The sequence below is a fragment of the Lacerta agilis genome, chromosome 10, assembly GCF_009819535.1.
Source record: "Lacerta agilis isolate rLacAgi1 chromosome 10, rLacAgi1.pri, whole genome shotgun sequence".
Lineage (NCBI taxonomy): Eukaryota > Metazoa > Chordata > Lepidosauria > Squamata > Lacertidae > Lacerta > Lacerta agilis.
In genome coordinates, this window is record NC_046321.1 from 64575813 (window position 1) to 64597674 (window position 21862).

A 21862-nucleotide genomic window follows, 5' to 3' on the forward strand; every position below is an offset into this window, starting at 1 on the left:
ATGTCTAGAGCTATCGTATTCTTCTCCCAGTCCTCCTGCTGCTGCAGTGCTGTGTTTCTTTCAGACAAACTGTGAACTATAAACCTACGAACAAACCTTGTAGTTATAGCTCATGGTTTGCTGGAGAAGAGACAGTGGGATAGAGAGAGAACAATGAAGGCGGGGATTCCTGTTTTCATACCTGTACAGTGGTACCTTGGTTCTCAAACTTAATCTGTTCCAGAAGTCCATTCCAAAACCAAGTCACGCTTTCCAATAGAAAGTAATGCACAATGGATTAATCCATTCCAGACTTTTAAAAACAACCCCTAAAACAGCAATTTAACATGAATTTTACTATCTAACAAGACCATTGATCCATAAAATGAAAGCAATAATATACTGTAAATAAAGAAATGTAGATGATAAAAATTAAAATTATTATTTTTTCTTACCTGCACTGATGATAGTCATTATTTGGATGGGGGGCTTTTATCCATTTCCGCAGTAACACCATCAGTCAAACTGTGACTGGGTTCGGCACAGTCACAAAAACAAATTAACCGAAAAAGCCTCAAAAACAAAAACGCAAAATAAATAGCAAAAACAAAAGCGCCAAACTTAATCCTTTCCGGAAGTCCATTTGAATTCTGAAATGTTCAAAAACCAAGGCACAGCTTCTGATTGGTGCAGGTGCCCCAGAAACAATAGCCAACAGCCACATCGGACGTTCAGCTTCCGAAAAACGTTCGAAAACCGAAACACTTACTTCCTGTTTTTTGGCACTTGACTACCAAGGCGTTTGAGAACCAAGGTACCACTGTATTACATTTCTCTCTATTATGTTTTTATTTTGACCATTCAGTTTCCTTTCCCTAATCTAGTTGCTGTTATAACATACAGCACAGCTTCTTGGATTTTTGGAATTCCTGACCTATGTTATTTTAGTCTGGGCAAGGCAGAGGACAGACTGCTCTATAATAAATTCCACTGCAGTAAATAGGTATTACTTTCAAGTGGAAGAGTTTTGTTGTCTCGGGACAGGATTTCCGCAGTTTAGCAAAAGAATGTTTGAATGTGCTTTTAAAAAAAATATTTGTAGAGATTTAAAACTGAAGAGGAATGGTAGCTGGGTAGACTTAATTTAATTTTTTGAAGTTTTATACAGCATTATGGTTGTTATGTCTGAAGACATCTAACTTTATCCATGACTTGATCTTGCACGTTCCATGACTTCATCTTTATAATACCTATAATATTTAGCTGAACATAGAATTCTTATGTTTTATTGCAGATGTGATCCTGGCTTTTCAGGGCCCGCATGTGAAATGGCCTCCCAGACCTTTCCTATGTTTATATCTGAGAGTTTTGGCAATTCTAGGCTTTCTTCATATCACAATTTTTACTCTATCCGTGGTGCTGAAGTCAGTTTTGGTTGTGGAGTCCTAGCAAGTGGCAAAGCCTTGGTTTTTAACAAAGACGGGAGGCGTCAGCTTATCACTTCTTTCCTTGACAGCTCACAGTCCAGGTAAATAGAAATAAATGGAAATAACACATAGAAGCTACAACACTGGATCCAGAGAGCCTCGGGTATCATGTATTAAAACTCGCAGCCTCCAATAGAGAAAATTGATCTAACATGTTACCAGTTTCTTAATATACTTCTTATTTGATTTTGGTTGTGTGAAATTTAATTTTAAAATTCATTTGCTTTATAATAATAATAATAATAATAATTTATTATTTATTATTTATACCCCGCCCATCTGGCCGGGTCTCCCCAGCCACTCTGGGCGGCCTCCAACAAATATCAAAATACAATACAGAGTCACAAATTAAAAACTTCCCTAAACAGGGCTGCCTTTAGGTGTTTTCTGAATGTCAGGTAGTTGTTTATTCCCTTGACTTCTGACGGGAGGGCGTTCCACAGGGCGGGCGCCACTACCGAGAAGGCCCTCTGCCTGGTTCCCTGTAGTTTGCTTCTCGCAGTGAGGGAACCGCCAGAAGGCCCTCGGCGCTGGATCTCAGTGTCCGGGCTGAATGATGGGGGTGGAGACGCTCCTTCAGGTATACGGGACCGAGGCCGTTTAGGGCTTTAAAGGTCAACACCAACACTTTGAATTGTGCTCGGAAACGTACTGGGAGCCAATGCAGATCTCTCAGGACCGGTGTTATGTGGTCCCGGCGGCCACTCCCAGTCACCAGTCTAGCTGCCGCATTCTGGATTAATTGCAGTTTCCGGGTCACCTTCAAAGGTAGCCCCACGTAGAGCGCATTGCAGTAGTCCAAGCGGGAGATAACCAGAGCATGCACCACTCTGACAAGACAGTCTGCGGCACTAAGTATTTAATACATTTGGGGGCAACTATTGTATGCCTGAGTTTGCAAACATGCGGCATTAATATCAAAAGTGAGTGTTGGAGCCAAGTGCTAATTAATTATTTATGAGGTTATATTTATTTTGACAGCTTGTGGCAGCTGATTAGATCCATTCGATATCTCCTCCACCCCTCCGGTTCCTAATAAATAATTGAAGGCAATAATGATTGGCATTTTAAAACAATATATTCCACATTGCATTGCTGGACTGAATAAACAATTTCAGCTTCACAAAGACTCTATAAATATTGTTTTCCTTGGCTTGTCTAGATTTTTAAGATTTATTTTTTTAAACAGTTCTAGGAAGAGAGTGCTGTATAAATTGCAATTTACAATGATCCATGCCCTTGTTATCTAGGTTCCTCCAGTTCACCTTAAGGCTTGGAAGCAAATCCGTCCTGAGTACCTGCAAAGCACCTGATCAGCCTGGAGAAGGAGTTTTGCTCCACTATTCATATGACAATGGGATTACATGGAAACTGCTGGAACATTATTCCTATCTCAACTACCATGAACCAAGGTACAACAGTCGTTTTCATGGAAAATGATGCGTTTCCCCAGTTAAGTGTTGGTTGTCTACAGCCCCATCCATAACACACTTAAGCTGAAGCACTTGTATTTAAGATGATTTTGACAGACTCGGTTTAGCAGGAGTTGTTGGTTGGATTGAAAATACACTATTGCTGCAGTTGTGCAAATTTCCTTCATTGTTGTGGGGTGTTTTTTTTGTACCCTTCTCGTATTTTGAATTTAATATTATTCGAGAATGTGGGTGCTCCTTAGATATTTGTGGATTAACTGTATATGTAATCAAAGGCTACGTATTTTGGAAACAATATCAGCAACTGAGTATGATATACTACCGTCAAAGCCACCTATACATGCCTACTCAGAATTATGTCCCTTTCATTTCGGTGAGCCTTATTCTCGTACGATTATGCCTCAGTCCCATTATGCACTACAGTATTTAAGGGTTTTACTACATACAGCCCAAACCTAGTTCCCCTCGGCTATGCCCTTGTACCTTCCCAGAGCAATCTGATAATGACTCTTCTTTCCCTGTTTAATGCATGGTAATAATGATAGTGATGAGGATTTTAGAATTTCATTTCCTTCCTGAAAGTGGGACTTTCATTCTAGAAGTACTTTCCATGTTATGTATAATGTATGAATTAAGGAAAGCTGCTGCCAGCAGAGCGGAACAATCTATATAGTTTTATGTACCTTTTCCACTGAATTCTTCGTATAATGGATTCCACAACAAGAGGCAGTTTCGTTTATTCATTCATTTGCTCTCTATCCTGCCTTTCATCCCAGGAACTCAAGGCTGTGTGTACATAGTTCTTCCTCACCTTTATCCTCACAATAATCCTTTGAGGTAGGTTAGATCAAGAGAGAGTAACCAGTCCAAGGTCACCTAGCAAGCTTATGGGTCAAAGGTCTACAACTAGTCTTTGACTGCAGTAGCAGGTCATCGGAGAGAGGACTAGCTGGTTATTTCTTGACTTCCCTGTTTGATAGTCAGAATTGCTGCTTGGTTAAACTCAGAGTAGCTTTGGGCTTTATTTGAATAGTTATCCTGTACATGCACATATATCTTCATTGGGTAACATTGCCAGGAGCAACGTACAACTATACTTCAGTAGTGGATTCCTTTATATGTTTAAAAGTAAGCCTTATTTATTTATTTATTTTTGAGCTTATATACCACTCTATACCTGAAGGTCTCAGGGTGGTTCACAGAACAAAATCATAATATAAAAACACAAAATATATAATAAAAACAACAACAACAACCCAATAACCCCCTCCCCCCCAAAAACCCCACATTTTAAAAGGGCATAGGATTTCAATCAGATCAACCAATGGCCCGGTTAAAAAGGAATGTTTTTGCCTGGCACCTAAAGGTGTACAATGAAGGCGCCAGGCAAACTTCCCTGGGGAGAGCATTCTACAGATGGGGAGCCACTGCAGAGAAGGCCCTGTTCTTGTGTTGCCACCCTCCAGACCTCTTGAGGAGGAGGCATATGAAGAAGGGCCTCAGAATATGATCTCAGGGTCTGGGTGTGGAAAGAGGCAGTTCTTGAGGTATTGTGGCCCTGAGCTGTTTAAGGATTTACAAATCTATGTATACATACATGTCAGGAGATCAGAAGTGGCTCACTTGGTGGGATGGACCAACATCCTCCTGGAAGCTGGTTGGTGCTGCTTACCAGGAGAGGGAGAGGTGTGGTGGCAGTCAAGTGTTACTAAATCAATAGTGATGGCAGTGTATATCAGCTGGTTAATTTGTCTTTTGGACCAATTCTGATGTAAATTCTTCTTTTGTAGAGGCATACCCCTGGGTATTTAGAAAATATTAGGACTCCTGTTCTTGTTCCTTAGAACCAGGGTTTCTGGATTAATTTTTCCAGCACTTCCAAAGTCACTTGTTCCATTTGACTTCTTCTTGTTGTTAATCAGTTAGCACATTGAGTCTGCAAGAATAAATGTGATATCACAAGATACATTGAGTGCATATATTAAGATTCACAAAGACAGCTTAGCAAGCACTTTCTGAAAGCGCTGTTATTTGCCATGAGTGAAGATGCAAAGAGGTTTTGCACGTATGTGAAGAATCAAAGAGCGACACGACAGCACATACCTCAGGTAATTATAAGGCCCATACAAGGGGAAAGAAGGAGCACGATGCTAAATGTATGAATTCATTCCCCACTGCCAGTCTCTTATGCCAACTTACTTACAGGTTTTCTTTGAAGAAAAAAATAAGAAAACACAGAGGGACTCAGTAAAAATATACTGAAAGCATTTTTTTTGCCAGTATTTAATTGTACATTGATGGAGACAAATGCTCCTTGTGCTGTCCTGCCACACATCTCACCTTGTGTGTTGCATGTGGGCATCTGCTGTTATTGATTTATGGAACATTCACAAAGATGTCATTGCCATGGCAATTAATGTATGCTCCCTGTAGCTGTGTACTGTAATTGCTCCTGGAAATTCGATATTATTCTTAATTTTCTTCACAGTTTGTCAAGTACAGGTTTTGTTGTCACAGCTGTCACGAGAAATCAAGTGGCCTTGAAGCCGGTGGTAGGCTCGTGGGACTGGCTGGCAAAGGAAATGCATGGGCAGTACAAAACTGCACACAATCTCATCCTCTGATGGGAGTTCATTTTTATGTTTTAGAGAAATGAGTATTTTCTAGGGATTGCTCCTCCGGAAATACTGCAGTTGGGTCTAGAGTTATGTCAGTGCTATGATGAAAACAAATGGAGAAATAAATTGTTTAATGAAGGAATATAACATGTGCTACATGCTGTAACCAAAGACACTGGGGGCAGTAAAGCTGACAAAAGGTTTTAAATTCAACTTTTGGAATGATTCTAGCATAAAGGGTCCCCCCCCCCCCCTACAGAGACATGACCTAGAGTTCCATGTCTTTCCCCAAAAAGCATTTATTTGAGTGAGAAATTAGCCTGGGAAGCAGTAATTAACAGTAGAAGAGCAAGAAGGGGGGAAGGGGCTGATTAACCCTTTCCCCTGTCATGATATCTGTCCAAAAACAAAAAAACCCATCCCCCAGGCTACTATCCCACCTGCTGGGGGGAGACCTCATGTCTTCCCCTTCCCCATGGATGAGAAAGTGGCTTGTGGGTCATTTTACGCTGAAAATTATATGAGGGGGCAAATTATATGACCTTCCTTTGCTCAGATTGCCATTTTGCCAAGCCTGCTTTTGGTTTTTTAAACTCATGGGACATGCTATGTAATGTCTAGTAGGGCCCTGATTGTAGCTAGCAAGATTTTTTAGAGCTGGCAAGAGTTGCTTATACTTGGTCTGCTGTATGGTGATAAATAATAACTAATAATTTTGGCTTACCTTAAAAGAGCTGTAACAATTATGGGGAATTATCTATGCATATGAAGAGCTTTTAACATGTTCAACTGCTATAGGGGGAAAAAAGTGAAGTTGCATTTTTCTCCTGTGGACACATTGGTAATTTTTGTGTAGGCCTGTTCCAAAGTTTAGAAATGGTTGCCTGAAAAAGTAAGTATATAATGTAGCTCAGGGAAACCTTGCACTGTAAGGAACTCCCCCTTCCTGCACATTTGATCATCAAAACAAGTTTTGTTTAAATATGTTTTGACAGTCTTTTCCAACAAATATATTCCTGGAGCTATTGCACATCCACCGTATGGATAACTGGGATGATTTAGACACCCAAAGTGCTAGTTGTGCCTGTTGAAATTCAGACAGCTAATATAAAATTATATACTGCACCATAAATATGTTCTCCTGAAGAATCCAGTGCAACCCACCTACTGGCTATATCTTACTTACTATCCTAATTTATTGATCTCCAGAGACCTCTTGAATGTGTGCCAGCTACCTTTTGCTGGTGATACACTACAAGAGAAGACTCTTAATTCTTTTCCATTTGCTTTAAGCTAGTACATAATTCTGCTTTCTGCCATTCACATTTTATCACTTGTATTTTTCACTCCCTTCTCTTCTAACTCTGCTTATTTCTAATTTATTTAACTTGGGGTTTTTTTTTAAATACATGCATGCAAGGCAGTCAATGTACATTGAATTTCACAGAATTAATTAGGGGGAAGGGCCCCTGCCAAAAGGAACTTGCAATCTGAATTTTAATAGTGGGGAAAGGAGGGAGGGAGACACATTGGGTAGCAAGTGATAAAACATGAGCAAAAGCAGCTATACATATTTAGACTTGGGTTACAATAGGGGATAAGGATCAGAGCAGGGGTAGACAACAGAATGGCAGTCAACTGAGGTTTGTTTTTAGGGGGGATTGGAAGGAAAATATGAAGGGGCCTCATGCAAAGGCTTTGGCTTTGTAGAACCATTTAAGAGGTTTCTCTACCATGGCAGTTTCAATAAGTTCATTTTGTTTGTTTGTTTTTTAAGAATAATTTCAGTGGAGCTACCAGAAGATGCAAGGCAGTTTGGCATTCAGTTCCGATGGTGGCAGCCATATCATTCTTCTCAAGGCGAGGACGTGTGGGCGATTGATGAAATCATCATGACTTCTGTACTTTTCAACAGTATTAGCCTAGACTTCACTAACTTGGTGGAAGTTACTCAGTCTCTTGGATTTTACTTGGGAAATGTCCAACCATACTGTGGCCATGACTGGACACTTTGGTGAGTATTTCGGGTCTTTGGTGTGAAGTTTCATTCTTATATTCACTGATATTCACAGTAGATGCCCCAGTAAACTCAGCAGAACTTAATATCATGTAGAAACCTGCTCTCAAATATGCTTAGTATATGGAAATAAATCTTTAAGTAAAGAGGATAATAGAGCATGTTTCTAAGTATCCTAATGAGTGTAGAAAAGATCTAATTGATTTCTGCAGATGACTCTCTTCTTTCTTGTTGTTCATTAGAATTTTCCCCTGGGCCCATAACATGAACAACAATGTGTTCGTTGACCTATATGTAATGAGGGGCAAATTTTACACTGCAGTGCAATGTGATTTATGCTTGTTGGTGAGGCTATGCTCACATGGTTTCTTTGCCTGCAACATGTTGGAAGTTTATCCTGAACTGATCGCTGATGTAAATTAAAGAACAATTAGCTGCTCTGATTTCCGCCAGTTACATTAATTAATTTATGCAAATTGAGGCAGGGAGATGGGACATGACGTGATTAGAGGACACACTTAAAACACAATTGATAAAGAGTTTTCTGTGTAGCTACTTAATCTTTTGTATTTAGCAGGACCTATCTGGCAACAATTCTATTCAAGGTATAGCCAAATCTAAGCACTTCTAAGGTCTAGCAATGTAATGGGACAGTTAAACACCTATTTATCTCTCTACCCCCATTGAATCCAATGGGTTTTGAAAGGTTTTCACTGTGGCTGAATAAGTTCCCAGCAGTTTTCCACGTGTATGGAAAACTCATAAACCTACTCCCATGAATATTTCCCCCCAATGTTTTTGCCAACATTCCCATAGTGTGGGATATGTAATATCTACTTGCCAGCTGCTGTCTCATTACAAAATCCTGTTACTGCATATCAGATAGGTCATATTTTGCCAGTATAGCAGGCTTTTTGGTGCCCCAAATCACCTATAGAATGGTGTTCAGTGAATTGTCTCTTGTTTTGCCATAGCTCTACTTCTGCTCTTAGTTCTGTATTTCACATAAGTGTTTTTTGAAATGCTACTCTGCTGTGTGTTGCTGTGTGACACCCTACAGTTTCATGTCACACTACATATTGGAGTACTGCAGTGGCAGGTCAGTTATCGAACCACATCCGTAATGCTTTCCAGTGCATTACTGTACAGTGTAAAGATGGACTGTGACAACAATATGCAGAATGCATATTAGGGGTTTATATTTATATTTTTATTTATTTTTATTCTGCCCTCCATCCAAAGATTACAGGGCAGTTGACAACATAAACATACAAAATGAGAACACCAATTACACAATAACAGCAAGAACAAAAACAAAGACCCCTTTCCCACAAACACATTTCAAAGGACGTAGAATGTTATAGGCCTGGTCAAAGAGAAACGTTTTTTGCCTGGCACCTAAAGATGAAGGCGCCAGGCAAGCCTCCCTGAGGAAAGCATTCCACAAATGGGGAGCTCCTGCAAAAAAAGGTCCACCCTCTGGACCTCTGGTGAAGGAGGCACATAAAGAAATGCTGTTTAATTTTCTATGCAAACTACCTTTAACTCTTACTCGTTTTTTCCACCTATGAACATTCTTATCACGTGCATTTCTTGTGAATTTTATGACAAGAGTGAATCTATTGAATAAAGGGTGATCTGTAGTGAGGACACTGGTACTTCCGTAAAGCAAAAGTGAGAGATTACAAAGTTGAAAGCTGCTTTGTATTGGAGGGTTTTATAAAAAAAAACTTAGTAAATAAATAAATAAGTTGCTTCTGAATGGATGTTTCCATGTATGAGACTATGCTTGTTTTTTGTTATTTTTTACTGAGGAGTGTGAGTAAGACCCAATGAATAGTACTTTGGGGGGGGGATATTTGTGTGCTATACAGATTCTAGTATATAGGTTCTTTCACACTGTGACGTAGGGTTAGACCCAGGTGGGTTTGTCATGCCTGAAGTAGACACACTGAAACCAGTGGAGTTTAAAGTTAGGCATGACTGCTTGCATCAAGACCAGGGGTTGGCAACTTGCGGCCCATGGGCCACAAGCGGTCCACGGGGGTCGTTTAAACCGCCCCTGAACCAAGCCGCCCGCTCAATGAGTCCCCGCGTGCTACGCTAAACTGGTGTAGCGCAGAGCGGGGTCTTGCTTCCACGGCACCGGAAATCGTGTCTGCGCAGACGCAATCCAGCCCACGATGCGATCTCCGCGGGAGTGAACTGGCCCAGGTGAGGTAAAACTTGCCGACCCCTGATCAAGACTAACCGTGGATCCAGCACTTAAGATATTATTATTATGAAACAAAGCAGTATAATGAAACAATGGAAAGAATCTGTTTTATTAAGCTATGTTTCAATTGCCTTTGAAGGTTTTATTTCATAATGCACTTGCATATGAATATTGCATTAGCATAAACTTTATGTACTAGTATTACTAATGCATTAGGATTGGTATGGTGAAAAGTTATTTTTCATTAATTATCAGCATCTGTTCAAATAAAGTTGAAAGGTATCCTGATTCAAACATGAAGGCTCCAAGCCTGATTACAAGAACTTTATTTTTCTGCTTTCATCAAACCACCCAGTAAATGTTCATCCATCTCTAATCAAGATTTTTTTTCCTGCTATGGATTTGCTATATAATGAATAATTTGCTTTGAGAAACTGGAATCATTGTGATTATGAGAAAACAGTAAATAATAGAAGTGTTGGCCCAAGGGCACCAAGGACTAACATGCCAGGACTTTTATTAACAAGTAGATTTTGAACAGTCTGATTTGACTTTCTGATCACCTCTCAAACTAAAAGGAGTTGACTTGGCTGTGAGAACAACATAAAATGTGCTTTGGCAGTGATAATGAGGCTGTTGAAACTGCATTAACCACTTTAATAAGGACAATGGAAGTACTCACTGCTCATTAAAATGAAACAACATGGCCATGCTCAAACTGTTTGCATCATTTTCATCAAAGAGTTGGCATGAAAGGCCTTTAATGCCATTGCTTTCCCTCTGGTCTCCTTAGATTGGCATAGCATATGTGCAGATTTTTTGATGGGCTTTTTTTATTAGGTGGCAAGGTAAAAGTTCTTTTCTTGCTTTTTCTTCTTTTGGTTTCCCCCCCTTCCCCCTGTAAGTCCATACAAGAAACTACAGTGCTAATTACTCTGCAGCCTTCTCTTCTTGTTGATTATTGGTTGATTTTTGCTGAATTGGACAGAAAAGCATTGTGTGCACTTAAATTATTGGGCTCTATAAATATTCTTTGGGTGCTTTGTGAGATGTGAACTATTCCCTTCACTGACCTTGCACGTCTCAAGGGAAATTTTTTACTTATATCAGGTCTGTACAAATGGCTGGTAGTTAAATTAATTATTGTTGGCTTCTCCCAGCTGTGAGTCCATTTGCTTCTCATTTTCTAACTCATGACTTTCCATGAGCATGGATTGCTATGGCATGAAGAGTGTTCTCCTGGGAGAACTCTGACAATTGCTTTTTCATTAGAAGAACTGTAGTCAATATGCTATAAATCATTTTACACCATGTCATCTTAAAGCACAATTTCAAAGGGGGGGGGAATGCTTATAATTATATGGTGGGTTTCCCTTTGTCGACAGGAATTTATAAAGCAGAATCTTATTTCTGCTTCAAGATTTAAGCTCTGGCATTTATAAAAGCTTTTATGCATTTTCCCACTGAAGTACTTCCGCTCCTTTACTGCTGCTTGATGGATAGAAATTAGCTCAAACCATAAAGTAACTTGTTCCATTAATTATCTATTAACATTCAGACCAATATTTAATAATAATAATAACAATAATAATAATAATAATAATAATATGAACAGCCCAGATCACCTTTGAAAACTAGAGTGGTTGAACTATACACAGTGGATAAGGGCTGTGTTTCTTCCTATTACTGTAGGCATATGAAGTAATAACTTATGTTTGTACAAAGTCACGCTGGAATTATTTCCAATTTTCTTAAGTGGGGATGCACTTGTTAAAGTTCTTTGAGCATCTGGATAGAGATTTGTATAAATATATTACAATAGCAATGAATGAATGAATCTCCAAAGAAATCAGATTTGTGTATCAGTACATCCAATAGCTGCAATGATCCACGTCACGGTGGCTCAGCTTTTCCTACAAAGAGCTAGGTGGTAGTAACGACGGCTACTACTAATGGTTCACAATGGTATCCTAATTCAGATTTCTCCCTTGCATTAATGACTAGTCTGCTAAATACAGAAAAGCATTTTCACACTCCCACCCAGTGTTTCTGGATGATGTACTGAGCTCCATGGATGCTGGTACCATTAATTGTGTGAAATTCCATATATGAAACTCCACATATGTATTGAGGTCCTTAGAGGTTAAGGCAAGTGAATCAGACATGACCAAAAAAACCCCACCTCCCTGTTATAAAAACTTTGCTGTCTTCTAAGGCAAAACGACAGTCCCATGGACTGCAAGAAGATCAAACCTATCCATTCTCAAAGAAATCAGCCCTGAGTGCTCACTAGAAGGACAGATCCTGAAGTTGAGGCTCCAGTACTTTGGCCACCTCATGAGAAGAGAAGACTCCCTAGAAAAGACCCTGATGTTGGGAAAGATGGAGGGCACAAGGAGAAGGGGACGACAGAGGATGAGATGGTTGGACAGTGTTCTCGAAGCTACTAACATGAGTTTGGCCAAACTGCGAGAGGCAGTGAAGGATAGGCGTGCCTGGCGTGCTCTGGTCCATGGGGTCACGAAGAGTCGGACACGACTGAACGACTGAACAACAACAACAAGGCAAAACGACAAGGTTGACTGTGGGAATCTGCAGTCTCTTACATTAACATACTCGATTTGTCCAACAACAATTTATCTGTATTCACAGGGGTTTCCATTGTTATTGAAAGTCATGGATTCAAAAGTGCAGTGATTGTGAAAGTCCCTGTACATTTACTTTTGCTATTATCCCCACATGTGCCAATTAGTCTACAGTGCTTGCAGGTGGACTGATTACTTTGGGAATACCCACAGAAGTTGACTATTTCTGAGTGTGCACATCATTTAATTAAATGTGTGAGTGGAATTCATTTCCCAGAAGAATGTTTATAACAAACATCCTCTCGATTCCTTGTTTCTGGAGAGCATTTGATCACTCTTCTTTTATGATGCAGCCAATATATTTGGCTACCTTCTGACAGTGCTCAAATTGATTCCAAGCGCATGTTTTTTCACACAAAGGAAGAGGGGGTCGGGAATCCAGCAGTAAACATCAGCAGTAGGCAGGTACACTGGAGAATTACAGAAGGAAGAAATGAGAGAGGGAATAGAGTCAGTGTCTTTAATGCTACTGAATTATGGCTGCCGGCAATCTGTAGGCATAAAACGAAACTATGAAAAGGTACTGCTGTTGTTTTTTAAAAAAGGATCTCTTCGCATATCATACTCAGTATGGTCCTTGCATAACATACCTTATTTGATCTTTTTTCATCCTTTAACAATGGCCTATGAGACAAAGAGATTGTGCTTTCTTAGTATTTAGGAGTTGAGGGAGCAGGGGGAGAAATTCCCAGCACTTAGAAGGCATCAAAGCTATTCTACCCACCCACCCCGGATATATATATATCCAGTGCAATGAACATAAAAGAAGGCAAGAATATATAGTGGATTGACCAACATAGAACAATCCAGTTTATTATTCAGCCTGATTAATAATAATAATAGTAATAATATTTATTTATTTATTTATTTATACCCCGCCCATCTGGCTGGGTTTCCCCAGCCACTCTGGGCAGCTTCCAACAGAATATTAAAATACAGTAGTCTATTAAACATTAAAAGCTTCCCTAAGCAGGGCTGCCTTCAGATGTATTTTAGCCATGTAGAAGATCCAGAAAAATCCCAATTCCTGAGCCAATCAGGGGAGCTTTGGAGGGCCTCTCAGCTTCTCAGAGGCGAAGCAGGATCTGCATGAGGCACCCTGAATCAAAGCAGGGCCCCCCAGAGCACTTTGTGGCAGCTCAGCAATTCAGAAAATGCTGCAGACTTGCTTGCTAATATATCTTGGCTAACCATATAAGGAAAACACCAAGGTAGGAGAGGAGAATGGGCAGCTCCCTTGTGACAGACAGGTCTTGCTTACAATCAGAGGGAATCATTTTATCAGGGTTCTCCAGTCCCAGTGCTTTGGGGGGAGTGATGTTGAAGCAAGTAAATAGCTCTGGTCTCATGTGCATCTTGCAATTTTTCTGTTTTCTGAGGAGCAGGAACTTTATTTAAAAAGTTTGGGCGCAGCAGTTGGAGTGAGGCTTTCCCTTGTTTAAGTCCAATTCAGTCCCTCCTGTTTCCCATCCTTTCATTTAAAACCATGTAGGCTGTAGTATTTTCATTATCCTTCTGATTTAATCTTGCTTTTGCTTGCTTCAGAGTCTTATGTTGTTTGCTTGTTCTTATTGGAATCAGTGGGGGGGGGACCCTTCCCCTAAGGTGTTTGCTTTAAGTTCATTGTTCTGTTTGTCTCATGTGATTTTTATTTAGCTATTGTCTGCCTTACATTATTAAATAGTGTGTGTGTGTGTGTCCCGAGTGATTTTTATTTATTTATTTTACCACACAAGCAGTACATGCAGTTCCCACGAAATCGTTTGTTAGGCTACCATTCGCATAACGAGCTGACGATTTCCCAAATTTCCTATGGGAACATTTCTAATCTGTGACTCCCCCTCCGCCCACAATGGTTTCTTCCTAAAATGGTTGCAACCAACCAGTGAAAGAGAGACAAAGGGGGAACAGATTTGTCCGATCTCTTCTGCTCTCTTATTTGTCCAATCTCTTTTCCCCCTCCCTCTCGCCATGGTTTCTGCCCCAAAATGGCTGCTGTCAACCAGCAAAGCGCAAGTAAGGAAGAGGGGGAACTCTGGCTGTTCAGAGCATATGTTCTTAAGCTTCTGGGGCATAACAATGCCCAACCAATTTAAAATTACCTTTTAAAATGTCGATTTTCAACATAACCTACTAAAGCTCAAAGGTACATGCTGAGTTAAATTTTAGGCAGGAAGGTCCCTTTAGTGCTAATCCCAGTGCTGCTACTGATTTTCCCCACAGCTTTCCAAAAAAGGATATACACAGAGGTGGATTTAGGGGAGCATGACCAGTTGACCACACTGGGCACTGAGCCGAGAAGGCATTCAAAGTCATTGTTGTGATACTCCCTGTGGCACCCTCTCTATAGTCACTCTCGGGGGGGGGGGGAGGTGGGACTTCAGCATTGCACAGGGCTCCACTGAAAGTTGAAATCCCAAAGTCCACCCCTGATCTACATGTGCTAAATACTCTTAGAAGAACAGAATATTTACACTGGCTGTTGTTGTTGTTGTTCAGTCGTGTCCGACTCTTCGTGACCCCATGAACCAGAGCACTCCAGGCACGCCTATCTTTCACTGCCTCCCGCAGTTTTTTACACTGGCTACCCCCCCTGCAAAAAAGGTCCCACAGTATTTTAAAGTGAACCTATGGTTGCCAGGACTCCTGAGTCTCAGGAGTTTGAAGCTTTAGGGCATTGCTGATGAGTGAGCAAGAGGCAGACTATAACCAGAAGAAAACTGTAAGAAGAAAAAGTGGAAGCCAGTACCAAAAATGGGAGAACCCTGAGAGGAGGGGGACTTCAACAACTCATGAGGAAACTACTTAACTGAGGTGGAATCTAGACACATATAAAAAATGTTGTGAATTTTTTTTTTTAAACGTTTTGAAAAATATATTGAATTTGCCATAGGTCACCATTGCCATCTAGTATCACATTTGTATAATGCACTTTACAATACAAAATGTTTTATTTGCAGCTGTATAAATGAGTCCTGAGACTGCAGTCATAACCCAATGTAACTGGGAGAAAGCTCCATTGAATTGGGACATCCTTCTGAATAGACATGGTCTAATTCAGCCTAATTCATTCACTGAAAAGCACCACAGATTTTATACCAAAAATGATCCAGTATTTATTTCAGTAAAACACTATTTATTAATTTCTATTTATTAATAAATGGAAGATAGCCTTTAAAAATCTTTCAATATCAAAGACATTTTTTCTACCACTTCACTTTCTAGTGTGTAGCATTCTTCCCTGTCTGCATTCTTAGTGACCCAACAGCATACAGAATCCAGCTAATTATTTTCTTGACCTATAATATTCATTGCATTTTGTAATTTTCTGGACCACAGGTCTTCACTTCTTCATGTCCACAGCATGCACCTTCATGCTGTGAGAAAAAATAACAACAGGTATAACTAAACTAAAAGTGCCATGGTCATGTATAGCTGCTGCTTCTCAACTATTTTTTAAAGCAAATCCTTCTTTCTTCCAGTTTTACAGGAGACTCTAAGCTAGCTTCTAGCATGCGCTACGTGGAAACACAGTCTATGCAAATTGGAGCGTCTTACATGCTACAGTTCAACTTGGTAATGGGCTGTGGGCAGCCGTACAGGCCTCACATGGACAACCAAGTGAAGCTGGAATACTCTACTAACCATGGTCTTACTTGGCATCTGGTTCAAGAGGTAAGTTGGATCAAGGAAAGCAGCCCAGTTCACACTTGACACTAAAACATGGCTGTGTGCACAAGCTGTGTGTGTGGGTCTTGGGCTTGTTGCGCTGCCTGGCTTGTAGCAACTCTGCTTAATTTCAAAACAGCCCAACTGCAAACAGTGGTTCCTGAACCTGGCTTGTTAAACTGACCAGAGTTTGCTATATAAACTATTTTCCCTGGTCCAGATGACACAGCAAGCCAAATTGAAGGGAAACAGAAAATAAATGCTAGTGAAATTTCTCTTCCAGACACCTCATTGGAGGAGAGAGGTGAATGCACAAGCATGAGATATGCTTGGGTTCATTGCAACAGTGTGGACATAAAGCTTAACACCCCATTGAGCATTATGTGATCAAGCCTGCTGATATGTCGAGTTCACATATTTTGTCCTCTCCTCTCCCTCTGGTTTGGAGATAAGGAAGAGACCAGAAGCACACGCTACTGGTTTAGCACTAACAATTTATTGTTGTGCACCAAAAGATAAGTCTTTGTTAGGTTAGATTGTGGTTAATTGAAAGGACCAGATTTATTATCTTGGTTTGCTGTTAAACAATAGCTTAAACCATGGGTAGGCAAACTAAGGCCCAGGGGCCAGATCCGGCCCAATCACTTTCTAAATCTGGCCCACAGATGGTCCGGGAATCAGTGTGTTTTTACATGAGTAGAATGTGTCCTTTTATTTAAAATGCATCTCTGGGTTATTTGTGGGGCATAGGAATTTGTTCATATTTTTTTCCAAAATATAGTCCGTCCACCCCCCAAGGTCTGAGGGACAGTGGACCAGCCCCCTGCTGAAAAAGTTTCCTGACCTCTGCCTTAACTAATCAGTTTGTCCTTTCCAGATTGTAAAATTACCTAATAGGTTTTCCTGTAGGAAAACATAACTCATGAGCTGTGATCCAGAGGAAAAATAGGCACATTTACACCCATAGGCATCTGTGGGGCAGGCACTCAGCCAATACCCTCAGTTCTATTGATTTACATGGACCTTAGTTGTTCTAGATTTCGTGCACTATCTGCAGGATGCCAATGGCGGACTTTGGGCTGTCAAATTTCAGTGGTGCCCTGTGTGACACTAAAATTTGGTGCCCCCCAGCCTCTTTTGATCCATTTTACAGTATTGTTGTTCCACCCCCTGCAGTGCAGTGCAGTGCCCAGTGTGGCCGAACCGGTCATACTACCCTAAAACCGCCTCTGAGGAAGCTCAGGTATTATTCCAATGAAACATGGAAAGAATCCAGCCCTCAAAGCAACTTTATTCTGCCAGTAGGCTACTGGATAATTCCAACTTTATTATAGTTGTATCTGTGGGAGTGCTGACCCAGAAGCAATGTCTGAGATATAGAATGACCCCAGGGAATCTAGAAATTGTCCATCCCTGGATGAAAGGATACTGTTTTGATGCCTTATGAGGTATTTTATTCATGACAGAAATATTATAGCGCAGGATTGGGAACCCATTTCAGCCTGAGGGATACATGCACTTCAGGATAACTTTCCAGGGGGCACAAACTAGCAGTAGGTGGGGTCAGAGGCAAAAGGAGGCTAGCTTTTATACACTCTCAAACTCCTCCCAAGCCTTCATCAAGCCAAGGAATAAATTATTATTAAAGTTCAAGGAGACAATTCAGCCAAGCAAAAGCAGAAAGTGAAGCAAGGCCAATGAGGGGTGAGCCCTGAGGGGAAAGGATGTGTCTGAGGATGGCGTGTGGCCTCTGTAGAGTCTCAAGGACCAAAGAGGGAAGTCTGATGTTCCCCTCCCTTGTAGTGAGTGTTATTGGTTAAATAACCTTCACACGTTTTTTTTTAAAGTTAATTTTAATGTGTTCACGTTAATCCTGATATTCTTGTGTGTCCTGTCCTCCGCCCATTTCCACCTTAAGGAATGTCTTCCAAGTATGCCTAGCTGCCAGGAGTTTACACCAGCAAGCATCTACCATTCCAGTGAATATACGAAGTGGAGGAGAATCACAGTACTTTTACCTCAGAAAACATGGTAGTATCTGCTTTTCCTAATGAACATATCCTGCTGTCCTTCATGCAAATATGAGGGTTGTCCAAATTACCTTTATGGCCCAATTACATTTATAGAGTTATATCAGCCATGCTGTTCTGTTACTGGAAGCTTCCTTTTATTTTATTTTTTCCAAATAAGTTGTTTATTACAAAAGACATAAGTCTACAGTACGCTCTCATCAGAAACACCCAGCTTGATTCTGTAAGGCAAGGGCGACTAACTCTTCTAGCTGGTGTGGCCAATTAATGTGTTTTTAAAGGGCACCTTTTGGGTGTCTTAGGGAGTTACAATAGGCTTTTATCATCACAAAATCACAGTGGAGGACTGGTGGGAGTGGTCAGAAAAAATATTTTAAATAAAAAAAAATGGCAAATGGAGTGGGTGGTCACAGGTTAATTGTGCCTTTAAAGATCTCTGCAACTTCCTGTTGCTCAGGGAATTTAGAAGCATGAAACAATTGTGTTGAAATGTTGATATTATCCATTAATAATTGCTGCTAATTATTGTTTTAAATGGTTTTAATGATTGCATGGTTTTTGGTTTATTGATATCATGTATTGATATTTTAAACGGCCTCGGCCCAGTATTCCTGAAGGAGCGTCTCCACCCCCGTCGTTCAGCCTGGACACTGAGGTCCAGTTCCCTCGCTGCGAGAAGTGAGGTTACAGGGAACCAGGCAGAGGGCCTTCTTAGTAGTGGTGCCCGCCTGTGTAACGCCCTCCCATCAGATGTCAAGGAAATAAACAACTATCCGACTTTTAGAAGACATCTGAAGGCAGCCCTGTTTAGAGAAGTTTTTAATGTTTGAAGTTTTATTGTGTTTTTAATGTTCTGTTGAAAGCTGCCCAGAGTGGCTGGGGGAACCCAGCCAGATGGGTGGGGGTAGAAATAATAATAATAGTAAGAAGAAGAAGAAGAAGAAGAAGAAGAAGAAGAAGTAATTATATTGTAACCCAGTTACAATTAATTGATGAGAGGAGGGATAGGAAATTAATGTTGCATAGGCCCAAACATCATTTCAGGATCAGTGTCATACTTTTTGTTTCTGGCAATGCGATTCCTTGAAAAAACAATTCATTTGGATGTAAGCACTACAAAATCTTCTTGGTATCAGGTGGAAATATTTAAGCACACACTTAGCTCTGTTATTGAAATCAAAGGGAACCAATGCAGCTTAGCTTTTCGCCTATTATGCTCTGAATTAGTAACAATCATAAGGTTTTTATTAGCAATTTGCATGACCAAAGCAATGCAAGTACATTTATTAATCACCAGTTTCTATAAATATTTTATAGCCATTCCATTTATTCATTTCCAAAACAAACAAATAATCAGAAGATTCTTCTACTTTGTTCTTTGGTCTTGTAATCACAATAACTCTGATATATATATATATTTAAAAAACTAGATATGTTTCAGTATTATAAACCCTTTATGGCTTCCTTCTATTGAGAATGAAATGAATCAATTAGCATTACTCTTTGGTTATCTTCAAAGCCAGTGCATCACAGCAATTGGCAATCAGGCCAAGATAGATAACTTAGTTTCATTTCCCTGCATTTGGCCATTTCTCTGTATAACAAATGACTCAGATGTACCTCTTTTCTGTCACTTACCTAATCAATTATTTTTTTCTTTCCAAGTGATGACATTATATTATAATGTGTACCCCGTATTAAAAATGATAATGTATTTTTAGGAAATAAACAACTGGTCTGAAACCTCTCAGGGTCTAATTTAGTTTCACCGTTTTACCCAGAGAGAGACTGGGAGTGGACATCTAACTCATGCCCCCATAGTCCTTCTACGTTCTTTTCACTGTTGGGAGAACTGAACAAATGAACCAGGGAGCTGCTGAATTCCTTCCAACATTTCTCTGATGAAAATAGGGACGTTCTATTCCATTATAATATTATGAACAATTTTTTTTACTATTTATACCCTGCCCATCTGACTGGGTTGCTCAAGCCACTCTGGGTGGCTTCCAACATATATGAAAACTTCCCTATACAGGGCTTCCTTCAAATGGCTGGAGGGTTGGATAACTCCATACCCTCCAACATTTCTCCAATGAAAATAGGGACATCCTAAGGAAAAGTGGGGGCGCGGGTGTTGCTGTGGGTTAAACCAAAGAGCTAGGGCTTGCCTATCAGAAGGTCGCCGGTTCTAATCCCTGCGATGGGGTGAGCTCCCGTTGCTTGATCCCTGCTCCTGCCAACCAAGCAGTTCGAAAGCACATCAAAGTGCAAGTAGATAAATAGGTACTGCTCTGGTGGGAAGGTAAACGGCGTTTCCGTGCGCTGCTCTGATTCGCCAGAAGCGGCTTAGTCATGCTGGCCACATGACCCCTCGGCCAATAAAGCGAGATGAGCACCGCAACCCCAGAGTCGTCCGCGACTTGGACCTAACGGTCAGGGGTCCCTTTACCTTTACCTTTAAGGAAAAGTGGGACATTCCAGGATCAAATCAGAAACTGGGACAGCTTCTGTAAATCCAGGACTGTCCCTGGAAAATAGGGACACTTGGAGGGTCTGGCTCCTGCATTTATTTGAATGAAAGATCTTGCAGGGTCAAGGAGATCCTATGTTCAAATAATGTGTGTGCTTTCCTAGAGGTCTGAATGCTTCCTCTTTCTCGACCACAAATCAAAGTAGTTTAAGCAGGTAATGACTTTCCTTGCCATAAGCTGTCTTGAATGCCCTGTTGTTTTTTCAGCAACATATGCACCTGTAAATGTAGCACATCTGAGCACACAAGTTTTTAGAGGCTCCTTGTGTAACTCAGGATCTGCTGGGATGGAAAATATGTGGCACGGGTTACTTGTGTTGAAAATATCGGCTGGATGCACCTGCTCTTTGGACTGTATTGTACATGAATTATACGTTTCTAACACTGATGAAAATTAATTTCACTTTTATGGAAGGCATTTACATAAGAACAGGCTTAATGAGATACAAACAGCTGCCAGTTGCTGCCTTCATAAACAAATCAACACCTAATGGCTGAGTTGCAGGATAATTGGGTAAATGTAATTAACAGTAACTCTGAAGGTAGCAAATATAATTTCACCAGCCCTGGGTCCTTAGTCTCTCCTAATAGTTGAAAAGAACCAGCATTATCTTATGTTAAATCCAGTATAACAAAACATACTTTGTGGTTTGACTGAAAGGAACGCTATTTGTTTTATTTCAAAATTAGGATAATTTCCTTTAAGACTTTGTAGCTGTAGATATATAATGAAAGCTTAAATCTGACACTGAGTTGATTGATATGAAAAGAAGTGAGGAAGCGAAAGGACAGGGGGCACAGGGGGGCATGGTTACAGTGCAAAGCATAATATAGTTCTAAACATTAGTAAATGGCAGATTGAGCACTGTAACAAAACTCATATTGCCATACAGTCTTGTTCTATGAAGTTGCCAAGTGGTAATTGCACAAGCAACCAATTGTTATCACTGAGAATGCAGCTGACATTCACCCTTTCATTTTTAGTTTCTTAATTAATATGGCCAAGCAGTTTTAAAATTGTTAATTGCTGTGCTAAATACAGTAATCCTCATATGCTGCTGTCACCTGGAGGTAAAGTGTAGCTTTCAAAATGTAAAGGGGAGGCAGATTTTGAAGGAGGAGGAATATTTTTATTGTTATTTCAAGGAGTGGGGCTTAAACCTTGCTATGTTTTTAAAAATGTTCTTTTCACCTATGAAAGAATCCAGCAATGCAATCCTATACATATATAGTAGGGCG

General features: G+C 40.3%; 1 protein-coding gene across 2 annotated transcripts in view; it reads left to right on the forward strand.

Moving 5' to 3' along the window:
- The window catches only part of RELN (reelin), a 281750-nt gene that overhangs the window by 170471 nt on the left and 89417 nt on the right, over window positions 1-21862 (forward strand). For both annotated transcript variants that reach the window (XM_033161628.1, XM_033161629.1), the window contains 5 exons: window positions 1274-1507; window positions 2717-2878; window positions 7295-7531; window positions 15877-16069; window positions 17982-18094. In XM_033161628.1, coding sequence (XP_033017519.1) covers window positions 1274-1507; window positions 2717-2878; window positions 7295-7531; window positions 15877-16069; window positions 17982-18094 — 939 coding nt within the window. The remainder of the gene's footprint in view (window positions 1-1273; window positions 1508-2716; window positions 2879-7294; window positions 7532-15876; window positions 16070-17981; window positions 18095-21862) is intronic.